Genomic DNA, 21,706 nt, shown 5'->3' with positions numbered 1-21,706 from the left:
AGCACCAGGCATTGCTGTGCTTAGAAACTTGAGTATCAACATGCTAACAGATCAGTCCTGCTTGAGTAGATTTAACTGAGAATGCTCACATGAGCAAGAGCTGGTAGCGTGACTAAAGGTTTGAAATATAAAAGGTCCAATCCTGAACGGTACTGAGTGCCTACTGAGAGGCGTGGAGCAATGGCTGCTCAGAAATGTGCAGGATCTGGCCCCTATATTTGGTTTTAATATTATTAAAGCAATTCCAGCACCTTTCTGAGATTCTTTTCTATTTTGTGAATTAGAAGGGGGGGGGAACCTCAGTACAGTTCAGGAAGGGAATCTGATCATCACTCCACATGATAACTTCTTCCAGCGGTTGCTGATGTACTCACTTTGGCAGCACTAATGACTGTGGCAGTGTAAGACTGAATGTTGTCTCCACAGGCTCCACCACGGGACTGATGGCACCGGATCAGCTGCGAGGAGAAAGACAGCCAACAAGTCACTATTATTAAACTATACAACCCCGTAACCCATTAGCATAGCTCTTATTTATCATGTACAGTGGCGTGATTTTTCATACAAATAGCAAAAAGCCGTGCTGAGACACTTAACCCCTTTTTATAATCTTCTGGGTGCCACCCAGACTGTCGCATGCTCAGCTTTGGTTTTCAATTACAAGATGAGTAGTCCCTAAGAATTCATAAACTTTGAAATGGTGGGATTTTGGGTCTGGCAGCATTACCGCAAATAAATTTAAATAAACATAATCAACGGCTTTAGCGATGTCTATGTAACTTTAAATATTTGACATCCTATGAATTTGGATGTGGCTTTCCCCACTACTCCATTCTTTTTTTATTATTATTATACAGACTCCAGCAAGGAGAAAAATGACAAAAGAAAAAAGTTTGCTACATGTACATTTTTAATTCTTTGGGCTTTGTAGAGATTTAATATGTCTGCAATTGCATTGCTTCTAGACTGCTTTTCTTTTATTATTAATATACCAAAACAGGACACCTCTAGCCTCTATCAAACAATTAATGAAGACTGCCAGTTAAATAAAATGGCAAATGAGTCACTGATATTAATTGCTGCTGCATAGAAAATGTTGACTTTCCAGTTGCTCCCTTCTATTATTTTTGTTGAAAGAAAGAAGAGAAAGGGATAAAAATCATCCTAAACTATATCTTCTCCTGAAAATGCCTCTTTGTAATTCTATTAAAATGGGTAAAAAAGTAAAAATTAAACTGAAAAAGGGAAATAGTCAATGTATCCGAGGGAAACATCAGTGGCTGAAGTTGCCTTTTGACCTATTTGTTTTTATAATTTGTTTAAGTTTGCTGCTGCAGCATTTGCAAAACTTACAGATCAGTCTGTAAACTGAACAACACTGTAGCTGACCGATGGGTGTGGTGTTTCATCAAGAGGCAAGATCTAAATTTGGACAGAGGTATAACAGCAGGCAAATTAATAAAAGCTGCCTCTCTGATAGTCCTTGGCTCAGTTCTTACAAGCAGCTATTCCTGTCACAGGAATGTAACCAAGGGTGAACGTGAAAAAGGTAAGTGCTTCCATTTTAAAATACAAACCATACTCTGGTAACTGAAAGTGAAGTTTTCAAACACATCTTGTTTTAAAATTTGCAGTGATCTTTTAGCACTACACTGGGTAAAAAGAGTGCTAATTACTTTCCTTGGCATCTAATCTTTCTCTCTTTGACTCTGAAAATAATCACAACTAATTCAATATTTTATGTTCTCAAAGACAGCTGTGGTCTAATGGACTGAGCCGGGAGGCAGGCAGCCAGAAATTTTTGAGTTCTAATCCTCAGTCTACCCACTCACTTGCTGTGTGGTCTTACGCAAATCCTTGGACCACTTTGTGACTCAGTTTCTCCTAATGGTTAAATAGGCATACATCTGTATTACAGGGGTGTTGAGAGTTATTGTTTAAAGAGCTGAACACGATTTTTAAGGTGTTAATTGCCAATCAAGCTATATGATGCAATCATACATTGAAACTCTCCTTTTTCTGCCTGTACTATTCTTGTATATCCAGGCCCTGTAAGCTCACACAGTTGAATAAGGTACAGTACATAGAGCAGAGGGATGATATAACTGCATACAAAACACAGCTGGTAGGTCTAACTTTTGGCCTACCATCATTTGTCAATGTCCTTTTAAAGATTGTAGCCTTTTTTTATTTTTATTTTTTAACAAGTCTGTTCCTGTGGTTTAGATAAAATCATTCTAGCTTCTCTATTACAGAAAATATTTAAAATTTAAGCCATTCCTTACCTTGTTTTCTGCATAAGCAAGCCAACGACTCCCAAGAGCAATGGGATTCATGTTTGGCCCCGGACAAGGATAGCAGCCTGAAAATTTTCAAAAGGCAGCACTGAGAAATATCTTAATGACTTCTTACAAAGAATTTTACTTATTGCCAAGAAAACAAAAAGTCTAAACAAAGAGCCTTCAATTGCTATTATCACTCAGCAAATGCTTACATTTTTGTAGCTGAAGATAAGATTGTGGCTAGATGAGCCATGTTATTAACAGTTAGTTAATTAATGGTAAATACAAATTTTTCCTTATGTTTGAGTTTCTTACTTTTTAAAAATGTTATTTTGGAAGGCTGAGAATGGAGAATAGATTTTACAACTTTAAGATATCCATCACTCAAAACTGCATGGGATATTAACTTTTCATTTAAATTATTGGGGTTTTTAGTACTTTGAAAAGTGGATTTCTCCACATCATGGTGTAAATATATAGAATTATTTGGTTCTGTGAACCAAGTAATTTTATATATTTACACCATGATTAAGTTCTTTTCACTGAATGCCTGCTGGTGATCAATAACTGCAATGAGGTCAAAATCATTTTAGGTGTCTGTGGGTGGGTTTTGTTTGTTTTTAATAGAAGTATTTGTGTTTACAGGTCATCTCTCACAAAGACTTATGTGGGTACTTAACTTTACCCACTCTGAGTGAAATCCTCACCCCATTAAAATCAATGGCAGAACTCTCATTGACATCAACTTGCAATTTCACCCTGCAAGCAGTTCCATTAAGTCATTGGGACTACTCACAATGTATTAAATTAATCCCATATGTAAGTATTCATGAAAGAGCGAGCTTTAACAGCATTGACTAGAATCATGAACAGCATAGAAGAGGTGGTATGCAAGCTTCCCTTGCCTAGCTTTATTAACACATTTTAGTTTTGGCTTGCAACATCTCTTCTATCCCAGTACTGAGTCTTTTTTAAGCAGACTGCCTATCATGACAAACTGCGTGCTTGTTTTGTGGTATGTTTACAAAACTGTGCTTTCTTCCTGCCAAACTGTTCGTTCGTTATCACCTTCATTGACTGAAGTTCGGCACCAGAACTCCAGTTAGCTTCATACTAAAAACTTTCCATCGCTCATAGAATCAAAGCTATATAGGGCTCAGAGGGACGCGAGAGGTCATCTAGTCCAGACCCTGCACTGAGGAAGGATCAAACATACTTAGACCACATTTGGTCCTACTTGTTATTCACAGTCTGCGTTATCAAGGAAAATAGGTGCACTTGCAAATACACAAAGTCTTAAAATTTTAATATACATATGCATAAGGCTAGGATTCAAAGTTAAAAACAACACAGCACAGAAAATAACAGTACTGAAAAGCAGCTAAAGTTAAAGATACCCTTGAATATTTGAAAAGGTGAGGGTTAAATATATATATTTTTTAAAGTTGCCGATGTTTAAAATTAACTTAAACTAGATGGGATGCTAAATGTAACTAACAGAAAGAGTCAAAAGTTAACAAAAATATAGAAAATTCTAGTGTTAGTTATAAACGAAAGTGGGTTTAAAATAAAAATTATAATAAAGACAGGTTTTAGAACAATTTGACAGAAGAAAGAGTAAAACCTAAAAAAAAAGCATAAAGAGGAAAAAATCTGGAACTAAAGGCTGAGCTCTTACAATTGCACTCTGACCAGTTTGCGCTATACTGTGTCTTGTTCTCCTTCCCTGGGTCTTTTTGGGTCATTTTAGATTGTAAGGTCTTCGGGGGAGGGAACTCATAATACTATGAAGTCCAATCATATCCCAACTGGGACCTGTAGGTATTACAACACCATAAATAATAGGTAACATTTCTGCATACCATTTAGGGCTCCAATCCTGCAAACACCTATGCCTGTGCAGCTCCTAACCCCAATGCATTGTGCTACTAATATCAATGGGATTTCACACAGATATAAGTAATTCAACTGCAGGTATTTGCAGAATTGGGGCTGATGCGTGATCTGATTCTAAGTCACCAAATGCGAAAGGCTAGTGCAATAAGGTCCTGAGTCAGTAAAGTACCTTTAACTATGTGAATAGCCCTATTTGCTGGATTGAGGCCGATACTATCTAACACAGCATCTAAATGTTGGCATGGTTGGCCAAGGGAAAATTATTCATGTTAACTATCTTGAGGGGAGGTGTACAAAATATGAAAACTACAAATAATTTTAACAAGAAATATCATAGGCAGTGTATAAAGCCTGGATCCTATCGAAGGATTAACCATCCATATTCTCCTCAATTACCTTCCTGAAGATCATTCACACTATATCAATTTAGAGTATTTCTCGCGTATTGGTTGACCAAGATAAAATGTAAACAAAACAATACATTTAAAATGTTTAGCTATGCCTCTGTCATTTACTGGAGTTTTGATTAATCCAAATCATAAAGGGAAGACTGGGATCAGTTAACCAGCATTTTAGAATAGTACACACCTTTAGCAACAAAAGGGAATGGAAGGACTTGCAGAACATAGTGCGTTACAGTACAGTGGAGAAGTGACATACAAAGAGAAAGCTAAATATAGCTACACTTCTATTTGACCCATTTATTTCATGGGTCAAATTCTTGTATACTGATCAGTTAACTACAATAACAACAAGTAAATCTATTCCTCGTCTAAAGTTGACGGGGCTACAGATAAGAATGATCCTAGTACACCATTCTCTCTCATACTAGCTGTAGACCTTTATCATTTGATTCTTGAACAGCCACTTGGCCAGCATTTTTAGTGAGGACAAAGGCAATATGTTTTCCTATGGCATTATTTTCTACACTGTGCAGTGTTGAAAGAGATTTAATACAATTTATTAGCACACACCAATTAAACTTATTTTAATATATAATTATTATATATAAAACGCGAGATTTTAAAATCTCTCTTACATACATACGTATGTATTTATGAGAGACTCAAATATGTATGTGAAGATACTTCTTTCTGGAAACATGTCCAAGTGGATATTATACTTGTCATGCTGCATGCGTTAAATCGCGCCCAATATCTATTTTTTGAAGTAGAGGTAGGAGTACTATAAAATTCAAAAAATCGTAATAAGCCATTTCAAAGGTCATGAAGCCATGGTAACAGAAATAGCAGCAATTCATCCCACTAAACCCATCTCAAGCCAGGAAAGCAAAACCAAGCAAGCATTTTGTAAAATGCCTTTTCACCTTCTTGATCTCAGGAAGGAAAATGAAAGCAGGGAGTAAGATGCCACAATTGTTATTGCACTCTGAAAGTGCATCCAATGTGGGCAGCCAGAGCCTCTTAAGGAAAGAAAGCAAAAATCCTTCTTAAGGTTGTAAATACAAATGTGTTCTTCCGATGACATTATTGCTGTAAACCAGTAAGGACTTAATGCTGACCTCAGCTTCAGCTTGCACAATTGCTATCTGGTTCAGTAAAAACATGCAGGTCCTTTGAACTCCTCCCTCACCTCCACCCTCCGTACATCAGATATCCACAAAAAGACGTAAGTGTTAAAATTTGTCTCAGACATCTTTGTTTTATAATCAGACACCTGTGCTTCCCAAGTCCCACAACTACTCTGGGGTAGATACCAAAGAACAAACTGATATTAATCTGAGAATGAAACTTTAACGGATAGAGAAAAACGCATAAACCTGGCAAAAAGTAAGCAATTTAAAGACAAGTTGTCTTTTAGAGGAAAAAAAAAAGCTGTTACTGATCATTTGAATGAACTGAAGACAGCAAGGGAACATAAAAGCTTCATTCCTTCGGTTGAAATGAGTCTATACAGAAAATTAAGAGTATCTCTAGTAGCAGGTGTTTTTATTAACTGCATCATTATGTTACAGGCAGTACACTATAGATTTGCTCAACTTAATACAAATCTACTTGCAAATTAGTTCCAATAATGACCTCCGCTGAAGTCAGCAATTCAACTCAGTACTAAACTCTCTGCTCTCAATTAAGAAAAAAAGAGTGTAAAAAAAAAGAAAGCAATACTCTTCACTTTTCTTTGTGACTCTTTGTGTTTTGGAATCTTCCTGCCCCATAAGAATAAACAAAGGGTTATATTTTATGGGAAGAAATGCAAATTGTTTTTCTGCTATCCAAAAAAACACTTACAGCTGGAGTCAGCAGAACATCATCTACTCGGCAAATGTAAAGACAAACAGCGTGACCTGTCAGGCTTTGCTATCCAATCATTATAAGCATGACTCTCTTAAAGATTAACTTCTACTTCTGCTAAACTTCAAAACAACCAAAGAAAAATCCATTCTAAGCAATAACGACAGCAGTTCTTTCATGTTTACAATGAAAATGAACATAATGAGGAAGCAATGCGAACTGTCAAGAAAACCAAAGTTTCCAAGTTTCAATGAAGGTATCGAGAGGTCATCCGAGAGATGATCACTAAGGGAAAGCCCTTCCAGTAGTACAGCAAATCATATAAGTACATAGCAACACTACGTCTGATAAGAGGCTTTACTGGGAAGTGTAACCATCCCCCCTCTCTCCCCAATATCAAAGGTGAGCACACAGTAGAGGCTAATTTAAATATTTATAAAATACACAATTACTCTCTCTACTTAAATTAATACATACAGAAAATAAATGAATTTGCGGTTAAGGCAAAAGACTCGAACTGAGATTTTAAAACTCTCAATTTAGGAGTAGGGCTCTATTCTCAGCTATGCTGCAGATCTCCTATACTAACTTGGGCAAATCACCTAATCTCTCTGTGACTCATTCTTCCCATCAGCAAAATGGGAATAATACTAACCTACCTCACAATGGTAAGAAAGGCCAAATTCATTAATGCTCAGAAACGTCTTCAGCAAAAAGGGCTATATGCATGCAGGGCTGGCGCTTCCATTTAGGCGGCCCAGGCAATCGCCTAGGGCGCCAGGATTATTGGTGGGCGGCGTTCTGCCGGAGGGGGCAGCAGGCGGCTCTGGTGGACCTACCGCAGTCGTGCCTACGGAGGGTGCCCTGGTCCGCGGCTCTGGTGGAGCTGCTGCAGTCGTGCCTGCGGACGGTCGGCTGCTCGCGCGGCTCCAGTGGCCCTCCCGGAGGCACGACTGCAGTAGCTCCACCAGAGCCACAAAGCAGCTGACCGTCCACAGCCACGACTGTGGCAGCTCCACTGGAGCCGCGGGACCAGCACAAGGGGTAGCGAAATTGCCGTGCGCCTACGGCGCTAAAACCCCTAGCGCGGTCCTGTACACATGCAAAGTCGTTGTTTTTTTATTACTGAACTGCCTTATTTTAAAATATACGTTCAAAATAAGCACACAGTTTGTGATTATTTAGTTCAAAGCTGGTTTTAGTCTTCTTAGTGTTACACTGAATTTGTACAGTTGATTTTACTGGAAATGGAATGATCTCAAGACTAATACAAGACTGCTGATTAAACCAATACAGTTCTGTAAACCTCCAAGCAATTATGAAATCCCTGCACACTGAGTGATGAGAAGGAAAGGGGTATGAGTTGTATTATTTCTCAACAGCCCTGTGCTATGCAAAACCTTGAACTCTTATAGGACTACTAGCATTCAGAGTCTCATATTCATATGCGCACAATACCTGTGGTCACCTCTTCTTCTCATGACGGCAACCCACAAACTTCCACTCCAGCGCCCTGCTGTTTTCTGCTCCTGAAGAAAGCTAAGCTCCTCCATTCCCAGAAAGAACTTTCCCCTTTACTTAAATGTATTTTAAAAGCTCCTTTTCTAGTTTCAGTAACCGTAGCATGGTGGTCAGAGGAGAAAGAGCAAAATCCACCTCTTCACCCATTCAGCTTTTAAACAATCAGTGAGTGGGGAAACAGGGCCATTCTGAAGTAAGTCATATAGAATATAACGGGAATTAAAGCAATTGGGCTTTCCAGACTTATTCTTGAAGCTTGAATCACCCTATAAAATGTGCAGCAGCAGTTAAAGCTAACTGCATGGCAGGTACCATTTGGAAAGGAATAGATAAAAAGACAGAAAATATCATCATGGTACACTCCACACCTTGAATACTGTGTGCAGTTCTAGTTCTCCATCTGAAGAGAGAGAGATTAGAATCGGTAAAAATACAGAGAAGAGCGACAAAAATGACTAGAGGTGTGGAACAGCTTCCATATCAGGAGATATTAAAGAGACTGGGGTTTTTCACCTTAGAAGAAAAGATGGCTAAGGGCGGATATAATAGAGGTCTATAAAATGTGGTCTATAAGAAGTGCAAGAGATTGGACTGGATGATCTATTGAGGTCCCCTCCAGTCCTAAATTTCTATTATTCTAAAATCATAAATGCTGTGGAAAAAGTGAATAGATAAGTGTTATTTACCCTTTCACACTACACAAGAACCAGAGGGTTACCCAATTAAATCAATAGGCAGCAGGTTTAAAACAAACATAAAGAAGTACTTCTTCATATAACACACAGTCAATCTGTGGAACTCCTTGCCAGAGGATGTTATAAAGGCCAAGATCATAACAGGGTTCAAAAAAGAACTAGATAAATTTGTGGAGGATAGGTCCATCAATGGCTATTAGCCAAGGTGGTCAGGGACACAACCCCACGCTCTGGATGTCCCTAACCCTTTGATTGCCAGACACTGGGACTGGATAACAGCTGATGGATCATTCGATAACTGTTGTTTTGTTTATTCCCTCCAACGCACCTGGCGCCAGCCACTGTCAGAAGACAGGTAATTAGGCTAGATGGACCCTTAGTCTGACCCAGTATGGCCACTCACACTTTCTTAATTCTACAGCAGAGATAATTTTCTGTTAAGGTCCAGGACTTTTCCATAATAGGTAGTAGGAAAAGGAAATAGAGGGAGGAGGAGTGTCTCTCTCACCAACACAAGTTGGTCCAATAAAAGATATTACCTCACCCACCTTACCTCTTGAAATCAACACGCGTTAGGAGCCTAGCTCCTTTTGAGCATGCACATATTGGTAACAAGAGGAAAAACACTGCATTGAAAAATTCTTGTACATATTTGGCGGGGCAATATTCCAATGCCAATTTTCCCTCACGGTCAAGGGTTTATTGTAATTAAGCCTGTAATACCTTATTTTGTTTCCTCTTGGGGGGGGAAGGATAGCTCAGTGGTTTGAGCATTGGCCTGCTAAACCTAGGGTTGTGAGTTCAATCCTTGAGGGGGCCATTTAGGGATTTGGTGATTGGTCCTGCTTCATGCAGGGGGTTGGACTAGATGATCTCCTGAGGTCCCTTCCAACCCTGATATTCTATGATTCCCTCTATGATTCAGCAACTTCCTACTCATACCAAAATCACTGAGCCAAGAGTGTTGAATAGAGCTCTATTACAGCAGCCTTTGGATTTAAACAAAAATTGGAACACAAGTTTAATTGTCTTTAGAAGATTGGACATTTCTAATGGCTACAACCACTTATTTTTAGTTAGTACTTTTTATAAAAAACAAATAGCACTTTGACAATTAAGTATGGGTCCATGTACAAAGAAAGAGTATGTGCCCTTCTCTCTTTCTACATCCAATGTAAGTGGATATGCTGTTAAAACTGTTTCAGATTTACGTGCAACAGAATAAAACTTTAAGAGAAAAAGAATGGAATTGTCCATGTCAACATCATAGTTTTCCTTCAGACTGAGCCCACAGGGTTATCTCAAGACACCCTGGGTATGTTCTGTCTTTTATAGTATACTGTAGGGACTCCATATCTACATCCATTTTATTGTCTCTAAAGATGTCTGGTAATGACATCTATCAGTCTTTGTCTTTTGTCTCCGTCATCTAGCCCTGGTTTCTGGTTTCCAATGAAAGCCTCTTCAGTTAGTTGCCCTCGCCAATCCTTTTTATGTGACTATACTATAAAAATCTCCTTTTACTCATAATGTTTACTGCCTTCCTTTCCCAGGTTCTCTCCGATTTCCCCCTTCCCTCTTCCTCCCTCCCCCTTTGTTATTAATAGCAAGGATTCTCCTCATATAATGATTATAACAGACATTCTTTCTCCTTTTAATGGATGTTCCATGCTTTATATCCTCATAAGAGTGAGGATTTCATACTGGCACTGGACAATTTCATTTCAGGCTACCCGTTTGTCTTAGTCTTTATACAACACAGGAGTATGACTAGTACTACTAAAAAGGTTCTCTACACAGCATCAGTCAGTCTCTAATCCCAAACTGTGAATTGAACTGCATTTGTTTGGACTTGACACTGCCATATGACATTGGGTTAAGATCAAGTCAGAGCTGATAAGATAACCAGGGTCAAGACTGGTCAGTACGTGCACAGGAGACCTCCGAGGATAATTTACATGTGGCAGAAAATTTGCTTGAGATTTAGGAAGTGGCGTACATCCCTTTGTATCTGTTTTGCTAGAGAGCACTCTTCTACCAGGAATACAGGTTTCTGAATATAAGTATTCTGGTTTCTTGGGGGCATTAAAGATGTCTAGGTACTTTCTCAAGAACAGGGCTTTTAAACTGGATTTCCTGGCCAAATTCCAAAATGAACAATTCTATTACCTGAAAATATTTGTCTTGTAGCAATTATACAAAGTATGCTCCTTTTCCAACACCAAAAGCTATTAAGTAGCATTGCTGTGCACTATTACATAGCTAGCTACAATAATCCACTCTAGAAGAGGCTGCATTTCAGTTATTTAAGCATCTTTATATAGTCTATATTATTTATATCAATGTATTAATTTTTCTAGCGTCCTACAGCATATGTAGCACTTCACAATCATATAAAATTACAAGATTCCTTTCTTAAAGAACTGTGCAACCTAAAGTAGCCAGATAAAAGACTAAATTACAATAGACTGAGGTAAACAGAGAGTGTAGAAAGGGGAGAGAAAGTAAATAATAGATAATGATACTGTTGTTGCAGAAGTATTGTTTATTCAAAGGAAAACAAATCATATAAGTTGTTTTATCTAATATTTCTTGTTTGTTTAGAGGGTTTTTTTAGCATCATCAGGCAAACCAAATCTATTTGTTTATATTTTTTATAAAGCAATATTATTTAGAAATTCCTTTGGGATCCTTTTAGATGAAAGGCCCTATATAAATGTTATTACTTTCATACTGTCACATACTTACTGAGATCATCTATTGTTCTTAAACTTCCTTCTGTTTAAATATCACCCGTACAGTCAAGCAAAAGAGCAAGCAGGCAGGACACCCCTCACAGTGAAATCATGCTCAACATCTACGGCTTTCTAACTATCCCTATCAAAATATAAGTCCAGAAAGAAGATGAAGGAGTACATCCATCACTGCCAGATATGCTCTCTTCTTTCCCATTCTCAGCCAGTGTGTGTTATTCTCACACATACACCAATATTACAATTTCAGAGTGGTAGCCGTGTTAGTCTGTTATCAGCAAAAACAACAAGGAGTCCTTGTGACACTTTAGAGACTAGAAGCGGGTTTTAGCCCACAAAAGCTTATGCCCAAATAAATTTTTTAGTCTCTAAGGTGCCACAAGGACTCCTCATTGTTTTTGCCAGTACTACAATGACCTTTGTGTGGACAGACCCCTGAACCTGCAGGGGTGCAGAGTCCACCAATGCCAAGCTCACTGGAGGATCAGAATTGTAGTAATTTTGAACTACCCAACTCACAGAGAGCTCTCCTCTTCCCTAGAAATCCATCACAGCTCTTAAGATTATTTTGCTGTTGGACCTTGGAGACAAGTTCTTCAGGACAAGTGTCAAAAAAGAGTTTTCACCATGGAGGACCCTGGCTTTTAACATCTGCAATACACACTACTTCACCAGAGCACAAATTTGGCAGCCTTCAGAACACTATACCAGATTTAAAGCTTGGTTATGCCCGTTTTTTTCCCAGGCAATTTGAGGGGATGTATAATTTAATTTTGTTGGTTGCAGTTCATGAGCATGCCACTGTAAGATGCTATTGTTTTTAGGTTTCATATTTTGTATTCCAATGTCTGGGATAGCAGTATAACAGCACCTGGTCTTTTATACATTACTTTTAAATTTGCCAAGAACAGTCAGTTTAGCTGATAAACCTGGATTTACAAACTGTCCTTTTGTCTTTATGCACGTTTTTTTCCCAACTGTATCTATACTTCACTGTGCTATTTTATAAATGGACTAACACTGATGGAAGATTAAGTCTCTGTAATTCTTGCAGAACGTCCTACAGGCCTTCTAAAAAAAAGTAGAATAATTATCCCGGTGGTAGGATAGCTCAGATTCCCAGATGCAGCATAAGATCCCTTGTAAACCATCCTCCAGCTTTAATCACCCTATTGCTTTTTAGCATTTCTCATGTAATGCAGAGACCGTTGAAATAAAGCTATCTTGCATACTTGTTTATACATGTGAAAATAGCAGAACTACTACTAATATCCTGTGGACTTGTCACAAGAAAAGTATATGCTCTTTAATGCCCAAGAAATAAATTCTGAGCCTAGAACTTTCTGCTCACTTGAAACTCAGATCTCTTAACCTAGACCAAAGTTTTTCTGCTGCCATAAGTACAGGTAGCCAACCAACAGAACAATTTTTAATAATGCTCAGGTTTAAACTGTTTGTTGAGTCTACATACCAATGCTTAAGCAATGTGTCAACAGGTGACATGGTGGAGGCATTTCTAGATGTTCAAAGAAAACAGAGTAAGAGTAGAGCATTCTGAAGAAGGAAATTATAAGGTGGTTTGTTGCAATCTGGATTCGTGCCATACATGATACCATTCCACGAGATCAGACAATCAGAAGTAGCAATGTCTGCCAATTTTGATTCAGAAGTGAAAGGAATGCAAGAAATGCACAAGAGTCAGTCTTACAAAACGTACTTGTTTTAACTCTTTTAAATGTTTAATTCTTTCAGGAGACATCTAACATTCCTGTTTTTTAGCAAAGAGGCTGCTCCCCGTTTGCTCATCAGTGAAGAGGAATTCCACCAAATTCACAAAAGAAGCCTAGGTGACCTGGCCTCTGGCAGGCTGACACCAATACATCATTTCTTGAACATGAATACCTACAACAAAAAATACAACCCACAAATTCACAGGTTAGAATATCAATTGCTGACTCTCCATGTTTATTCTATTAGCGGGATAGAAAGGTATATATTGTACAATTTTAGCCCCACGGTTACACAAAAATCTTCCTGGCTTTTATAGGCTATGAAGTACACTGGCTGAACTCTTTGGAAAATTACCTCTTAAGGGGCTAGCTGGACAGCATCAATAGAAATGTGGTGCCAGATAATGGCTGCAATAACTGTCTTCATCTCTGGAGAATAATGGATTGTGAATATATCAATATGAGGAGTGGAAGGGCAAGAGAGACTGAGCAGGCACCAGTTACTGGACGCAAAGATGATGCCACATGTATGATGTTATATTCAATCTCTTTTCGGGGGGAGGGAGGAGGTTCTTTATAGAGAGTAAAGCATCCATAAAGCCACATTAGTAAACAACAAGTATGCATTTTTGGAGGGGCAGTTGCAGGAGCACTGATGGCATACAAATCACTGAAGTACAGTTATTTCACATTTACTCGTTAGAAAGACCAAAAAAAGCTTGCACATTATTCTGAATGCCAGTTTTTGATCATGCAGTCACATGGACTATTCAAAGAGAAAGGCTCTGAAGCAAAACTGATTTGTACCAGAGTACAAGTCCAATGATCTAAAATCTGCACCTCGGCATTCACACCTAGCAAAAGGAACAAATTTTCAATGCAAGTGCCAAATGAATTCAGTGAGCTGGGCTACAAGGAAATACTTCAAAAACAGTAAACATGCAGCCATCCTTGGATTCGTTCTTTTTTTTTTTCCCCCTTCCATGATGCAGGCCTTCTCTTGATAAAGCTGACTTCCCTGCAAATGTAGGCACAGTGGAGAGTGGAATGCCATAGGAAAGTTACAGACATGAATTCTTTGCAAATTGAGAGTGTGCCTTTACTTAGCTAACAGATGTAGAATTAGAAATACCTCTCACAGTGTAGATTATTGTATATACTGGATATGGAAGTTCAAGTGATCTTCCCATGATTACCCACAATATATTTTCCATGCGAGTTCAAACACCAGGCTTAAACTGACACACAGAGATGGGGGCACCTGTAAAATCAGTATTTATTATGAAAGCCTAAAGTAAAATTGGTTGTTTCTCTTTCACTCAATTCAATCATTACATTTTCATCTAACTAAATCCTATACTAATACAATGTTAAAGTGGCACAGTTAGCCTCACAAAAAAGTCAGGAAATGCAGAAGCTAATGTTCCAACAGCCACATGAACATGACTGTGTTGCAGATCCTGAATATTCTATGGGACATTTATTACAACAATATAGTAAGCTATATATTCAACCGCAAAAACAGGCATACCACATATATGCAACACAGCTGCATTAACATAGCTTGTAGAACCTTAACTTCTAAATTCCTGGCACTATGATCTTAATTGTATGTTTTTAAAAAATCAATTAAAAAAAGGATGATGCATTTTGCTTCTGCTTAGCATTTAAATGGGTGATTTCCCACATTTGCAGCTGCTGTTGTTGAGCTGGAGGCTATTTTTATTGGTTTACATTAAGACAGCAGCATCTTCAGACGGACAGAGAATAGTTCTAATTCGGGTCTGTGTTCTAGCCCCTTTATGCCTCCTCTCCTTCAGCATAAAGGAGCCTGAACACAGCTGGATCCCTTTTCTAGGAGTTTGCCTAGTAAAGGGCAATTCTTTAGGCAGCCCTACACTGTCTTCATTCCACCAGCCCCCAGTGTAGAGGTATATCAGTGGGCTGGGGAGGAAAGTGACACAAAAAGGCACTGCTCAGAATTGAGGTCAGAAACATGTTATTTTAAAATCAAAATGTAGACTGTATAAAATATTATAGTATATGGTGAAACTGCAGGAAAACCCTAAAATGATTAGACATACATTTTTCTCCCCCCACAATGACTTACTTCTGTCCCTGATGTTAAAGCAGACTTTTTTCCTGTTTGGGGTAAATACTTGTCTTTTTGGTAAATGATTATGCTGTGTGCTTTTCAATGTGCATCTCGCTCATCCAAATTATCCTAGCAGTAGGTTATCCTTAACTCAGCCCTCATTGATTAAAGGACTGGACAATGTCCAGTCACGTTCAAAAGGAGGCAGGGCTTCATTATGTTCTTAAACACCCATTGGGCATTCCCATTAGTGATTTTCCAATAATACATGTTTATTTCCCCCCCAAAACCAACCAAGGTTCTAGTCCTCACTGTGGACTTTCTCCATAGCAAGTTCCAAAATTTTAGCCATGTTTTTTGTTGCCTTTTATTTAACAGCGTGGTTTAGATATTTGCTGAAGGGGAAAGCATTTCTCTTCCCTTTCCTAAACTCAAAAATGGCTAAAAAGATTTTGATCAAACTTTCTGAAAAACAAAGTTCTGGGTACAGACCAAGGAGTAGGTTTTTAGAGACAAAAATGACACCTAATGTCAACTGAATTTCAAAGGGAGTTAGAACCTAACAGCCAAAAGTGTCAGCCCCAAAAATGTTTTGGGACTTGAGTGTATGTAGAAACTGAAGATTATAACTAAAACTGTTCTGTGGCCTTAAAATATGGCAAGGCACTATATCTGCTGTAATAAGCATATTCACTATTAAGAGAAAAGGGCTTCTAAGTCCCATTTCAGAGTTCTGAGTGCAACTTGCAGTATATAAAGAAATAGCACAGCACCAAAAAGGTCCATTCAGCTAGAACAGAGAATGTGAAAAATGTTATGAATATCACATTAAAAGCTAAAATGTATGGAGTATTATAAACTAATTATCATTTGGAGAAAAATCCTTTTTGTACTGAGGTTTCAAAAATTTTTGATTTGCAGTAGCTCAGTAAACATTCACCAAAGCTGTATTTTTATCTCGACTCTTCATGAATGACTACTCCAGTACTGAAAATGCAGTGAAAATTAAAGCAATGTTTAGGGCATCCAATGGCTTAGGAACAATTGCCATTTCCAAATCATTTATAGTTTGTAGCATAATTTAAGCTGAAATATGACAAATTGCTACCACACATATTCTTAATGAGTGAGTAATTCAGTTATTAGAGACAATTTGGGTGACGTAATATCTTTTATTGGACCAACTTCGGTTGGTGAGAGAGACAAGCAGAAGTTGGTCCAACAAAAGATATTACCTCACCCACTTTGTCTCGCTAACATCCTAGGACCGACACAGCTACAAGCTACACTAAATAATCTAGATAAGCACATTTCTGGTTTTCAGCAGAGCACCAAGGTATAATACATTATTTATTCAGGAGGTTTAAAATGGATAACCAAAATCCCCATCCCAGCTTACCTTTTATTAAAAATATAGTCATGGTTTTAAAAATTCAAGTTCAGTATAAAGGAACCATAATGTAAGCGTGTAATTAGGTGTGTATATACTGTAGGCACATACACAGGGTGACCAGACAGCAAATGTGAACAATCAGGACAGGGGACTGTGGGTAGTAGGAGCCTATATAAGAGAAAGACCCAAAAATTGTGACTGTCCCTATAAAATTGGGACATCTAGTCATCCTACACATACAACAATATCAAAAATCAAAATGAAGATACTAAATAGGGATGGGGGGGTTAGCTGTTTTGTTTTTTCTTTCTAGAAACAAAACATTACTTTCTCAGGCACTTTTCAGTAAATCAGTGTTTTGGTTTAATATTACATAACAGTCTTTGTTGTCAGCTGCATTATTTTTCAACATCAGGAATAGAGATATTCCTGTGCTGAATACCGTGGAGTACTTTTCTGTAGTTTCATACAACCAGTCAATTAACTTTCGGAAACAAATTTTCATCAACTCCTGTTTTCTCTTGAGAATTATCAGAACTTAATTTTTAAAAAAAAATGAAGACGAAATTACCAAAATACCTAGTGGAAAGTTTTAATTTTTGAACCCTGCGAAAAATAAAGCTAAATTTGTACCTTGATTCTGTAAGGTATAAAAAGGAACAACAACAAAAGCATTAGTTCAAAGAATGTGTCCATGAAGTTCTATTTAGTGAATGCTAGGAACCTGTTATGTCCATCGTGTAGGGAGAAACTGACACCTATTGGCAACTTTAATATTACTGTATAATGGTACTTTTCCTCAAAATAATAAGAAACAGTTCTAATATCTGGATATATTTTAATAAAGGGAAGTGAGATTTTTTTTGTTATATGAGTACTTAAAAGGAAGCATTTTTTCCATTTGAATTCCAAGAGTACTTTAACGTTTTCCTTTTAAACACAGAACATCTTCAGTATTGTAATTATGATCCAATCAGATGCTGGAAACATCAGTAAACAATTATTTGAAGAGGCCATCCTAGTGAACAACCACAAGCACCCTTCGTCAACAGTTTGGAGAGATTATATTTCACTTCTGGGACTAAATGTGGTTTAATGTTACATACATGATATGCTCAGACTTCAGTCCAAGTGTACCATGTACCACTTTTAGCAACCTCCACAGACAAATCAGGAACCACATCAGGAGAAATATCCTGTCTTTCCAACTGCACTATGAATTACTCTAGTACAGTGTCAGAAGATCTCTCTCCAGAAGCATCTCTGTGTCTGGGGTGTACCCTGTCAGCCATCAAGTACTATAATTAAAAATGGCATAAAAGGCACCAGCAATATCAGGAAACAAATGTCAGTAGCAAACAACTTCAAGCTTGAGCCAACAGTCTAAGTTACTAATTCAGCAGGTAGCAACAGCTGTGTGCAGATATGCCCTTTCCTAGCACAATGTGGTCCTGACCTCATTAACCTTTAGGTGCTACCACAATAAACATATTAATAATAATGGAAAAACAGATCTAGGACTACAGACAATCAACAGTCAAAAAAATTGACAGACCACTGGAATTATCATGTTCAATCCAATGTAGATTAAACATAAAATCTACAGCTGAAAACACAGAGCACCAAGAGTAATCAGAGCAGCATATAACAAACTAATAATAGAAGTATCGTTAATAAAAGTGCTTTTCACTACAAATGAGAGTTTAGGTATGATGATAAATATGCAAAATAACACAAATACACAGAAATAATGGGACTTGATTCTTGAAGGTGATGGAGCACCTGCAATTCTAAACAAAGTCACTGAGAGATGCAGATACTTAGCATTTTAGGGGGAGAAAAATAGGCCTTTAGGGATCAACTTTCATTGCAATGTGGTTTTTTGACTTGCAATTTGATTCTGTTGACAACTCCAAGTCTGTTTTATGGGACTACAACTATTCACCAGAGCAGAGAAAATTGAATCCAATGTCATACATACTTGTAACGAAGAATTTTTTTGTGAATGTACAGCTGTCGAAGGCAGCAATTTTCTCTTGCAAGACAACAACAAGTATCCTAAAAACACAAAAATGAAAACATGTGTACTTGAAACATTAATTCTCTTGGTTTAAGATTCAATATTTAAAATGTAATTGTTTCAAGGCCATCAATTTAAATTCTTGAGCAACAAACTGCCTGTTCTCCAGTAACTGGCAGCTGCTAAAGAGAGTCTCATCCCCATCACATAACTTGCCCTTCAGGAAGTATACAAATACCATGCAGAGTAGTGCAGCATCTATGATATATCCCCTGTAATAAAAGGCCCATTAGAAAAGAAAAAAATGGAATTGCAAGGATCCTGCATTGTCCTTAGTGTCTCAAATCATAACCAAATCCACAATCAGCACACAGACTAATTTAAAAGGAAGTCTTTTACCATGGAAATAATCACATTGTTTATTTCATTGCAAATCTGTCAAACTACTAATAGTAAATATTACTGTTAGTAGACAGTAATCAACAGTGTTTTTTCCCCCCTTATGAAAGCACACCACCATGGAATTAAAGATCAGAGAAATAGGCTTTATGTAATAAATCACTTCCAGTGATTATCAGCATCCTGAATGCAAGGACAATGAAAAAAAATTCAAGGGGACAGCTATTGTTCAGTTACCTCTGGCAATTTCAGTTCTTTACAGTGCACATACCAATACACAGAAATACTGTCCTACATTTTTAAGCCTTTAAAACAAAGGGCCATATATTTTGGGGAAGGGGGGAATGTATGTAGATAGCCACCCTCAAAATTGGATCTGCCAAGCCAAGTGCCTTAGGACCAACCTCAAAGTCATATGAGCCAACAAACGATCTCAGCAGCTTGGATCTAGCCAGGCTCTATCATTTTTGGATTCCTATGATCAAAGGTGGCTGTCCATGTTGGGACATAATCAAAACCACTTTCATATGAATCCCTATTAGCTCCAGAGAATTAGCATAGATTATGGTGTGCCTGCCTCTTCTTCTGAGATCATAGAGACTTCTTTTAAGAGTTTGGGGGGCTCCTTTTGAGAAGATCTAACTGCTCTACTCATAGGCAAAAGATCCTAAGAACTTTTGTCCTGAGGGACTTGAGGACTTCCCTGGCTAAGGTTAGACTCATTAGACTTCTTCAGCAAAGACTCAGAAGAAACTCCTGGCCCCAGATGGTTAGGATCCTTTCTCCATGCATAAGACTCTAGAACTACTGTAGCAGGGTAGGAAGTCTAGCTATTCTAATACAAACCCAGAGGCAAGGGAAAGAATGGGCTCTGCAACCGCTTCGGATGACAGAAAATGAGGAACTCTGGGACGGTTTTCGGGGGGGGGGGGGGCTTTCATATCCCTACATTTACAATGCTGGAACAGGAAAGCATGTGCTTTGAAATGAGTTCTGTTGCCAAATGGCAGGACATGCAGTCTTACAGGAGGAATCTACACAGGCGATGTCATGAAGGAAAATTATAGTTCAGGAGTCCATGAGCATTTCTGTTATAAAAGCCTCTTTTTTTCTCAATAATTTACAACTTGTCTTGTCTGAAATGAATACTAATTTTTATCCCAAACCTAACTGCTTTTACTGTCAACTATTTTTAGTTTAACAAAATGAATTCCAACTGTTTAAATCACAGGAAAGGAAAACAAAAAGGAAGTGTATCGGCTTTATGTAACTTCTTCCAGGAGGTCTCTAAGAAATTGGCCAGTTAATAATGGACAGACTGAAAAGTAGTCAAGTATAAGGTTGGGTTTTTAAAGTATAATGTCTATAAAATTTGTATTTGTTTTGATCACAACATTCTCCCCGATCTGTCTCATACTTCCTGTCTTCTGCTCTTAGAGGCAGAGACTGTTTTCCTTTAGGGACAGTGCCTAACAGATTGTGGATGGTTTTGGAATATAAATATAAATACCGAATGCTTTTCTATTCTTCCACTATTCAAATTTTATTTTAAAAACTTCAGTTTTGCACTGCATTAGTCTACAGTATAGCTAATGCCCCATTAGGACTTCAACTGGCCATTTTTCATGCATTTTCAATCTGAAATAGTGAACTTTTCTTGGATGATAATAGAATCTGATATGTTCCAGAAAAACAACTACCCTTGATACAGCCCCACAACTTTGAAGGGGCTATTCCATTTTCACCACTTAGGGGGAAAAAAAAAACATTAGCACCTGGAGAGAGTTTTTTTAGTTGGGAGACTTTGAATGATGTTTTGCCTTTTGACTGTTTTTACAATTGGACTTTTCTTCTGCTAAAAAAGAAAAAAAAAAAGAGACAGACAGACAGACTAGACTGGAAAGATTTACTATCATCACACTGTCCACAAGGGAACTTTAAATTTTTAAAGAGACAGTTGCACAGATACATACTGAACTCTTTCTGACAGACTGTTAAAGGAACAGTGACCTATTTTGTGAAAATTTTCTTTTCTATTCTTAGTTTAACTTCTTCAGTTCAACTCAGTTATTTGATACTGTCCCACTGATACGGAATTTCATTGTGGATAGTTAACACTAACATACTATTTAGTCCTTTAATTCTACTATAGCATCAAATTATATTACTTTATTGTGTTATGAAAATTACTTGTTTGTTCAACTGTTCTGTATTCTAATGTTTCCTTCAACTATTCATCTTTGATTAATTTAGACACTGATATTCTCTATGGTGCCATAGTAGAGAAGTGTCTGTTTTAACAAAATTTGTAGCAGTCTTTAGACTCCTCACCCTTTTATTCCTTTAATGTCATCATCATCTCCTTCTTCCCAATGTAGTTTTCTATTCTCTCTGCCCTTAAAACTGACACTTATTCAATCCTGCCATTTATTTCTTTACACAATCTGCAAAATAGATTTGACTGTTGCCACCTGTTCATCTCTAACGTTCTCAATTCTCACTTTGCACCACACCCCATTCGTCAATCTGTTTAAAATGATGCTGCTAAAATCAATACCGTACAAAATATTTTCAGTTAGAGCATTTCTTAATAAATTACATTTTACATTTCTACAGCACCTTCCATCTTGAAGGATCCCAAAGCACATGACAAACTATACCTATAGCACC

At 37.7% G+C, this 21,706-nt stretch overlaps 1 protein-coding gene across 11 annotated transcripts in view; it reads right to left on the bottom strand.

The window, feature by feature from the left end:
- The window catches only part of BCAS3 (BCAS3 microtubule associated cell migration factor), a 497,109-nt gene that overhangs the window by 392,199 nt on the left and 83,204 nt on the right, over nucleotides 1-21,706 (bottom strand). For all 11 annotated transcript variants that reach the window (XR_012657329.1, XR_012657330.1, XM_032779316.2 and 8 more), the window contains exons 9-11: nucleotides 18,599-18,675; nucleotides 2,286-2,362; nucleotides 375-458 (exon numbers count right to left, since the gene is read on the bottom strand). Coding sequence is in view for 9 of the 11 variants with exons in the window: in XM_032779316.2 (XP_032635207.1) it covers nucleotides 375-458; nucleotides 2,286-2,362; nucleotides 18,599-18,675 (238 nt within the window). In the remaining 2 variants the exon portion in view is untranslated. The remainder of the gene's footprint in view (nucleotides 1-374; nucleotides 459-2,285; nucleotides 2,363-18,598; nucleotides 18,676-21,706) is intronic.

Source organism: Chelonoidis abingdonii, chromosome 20, assembly GCF_003597395.2.
Source record: "Chelonoidis abingdonii isolate Lonesome George chromosome 20, CheloAbing_2.0, whole genome shotgun sequence".
Taxonomy (NCBI): Eukaryota; Metazoa; Chordata; order Testudines; family Testudinidae; genus Chelonoidis; species Chelonoidis abingdonii.
Note: the sequence above shows the minus strand (reverse complement) of the source record. Positions and strands in the feature narration are given on the sequence as shown.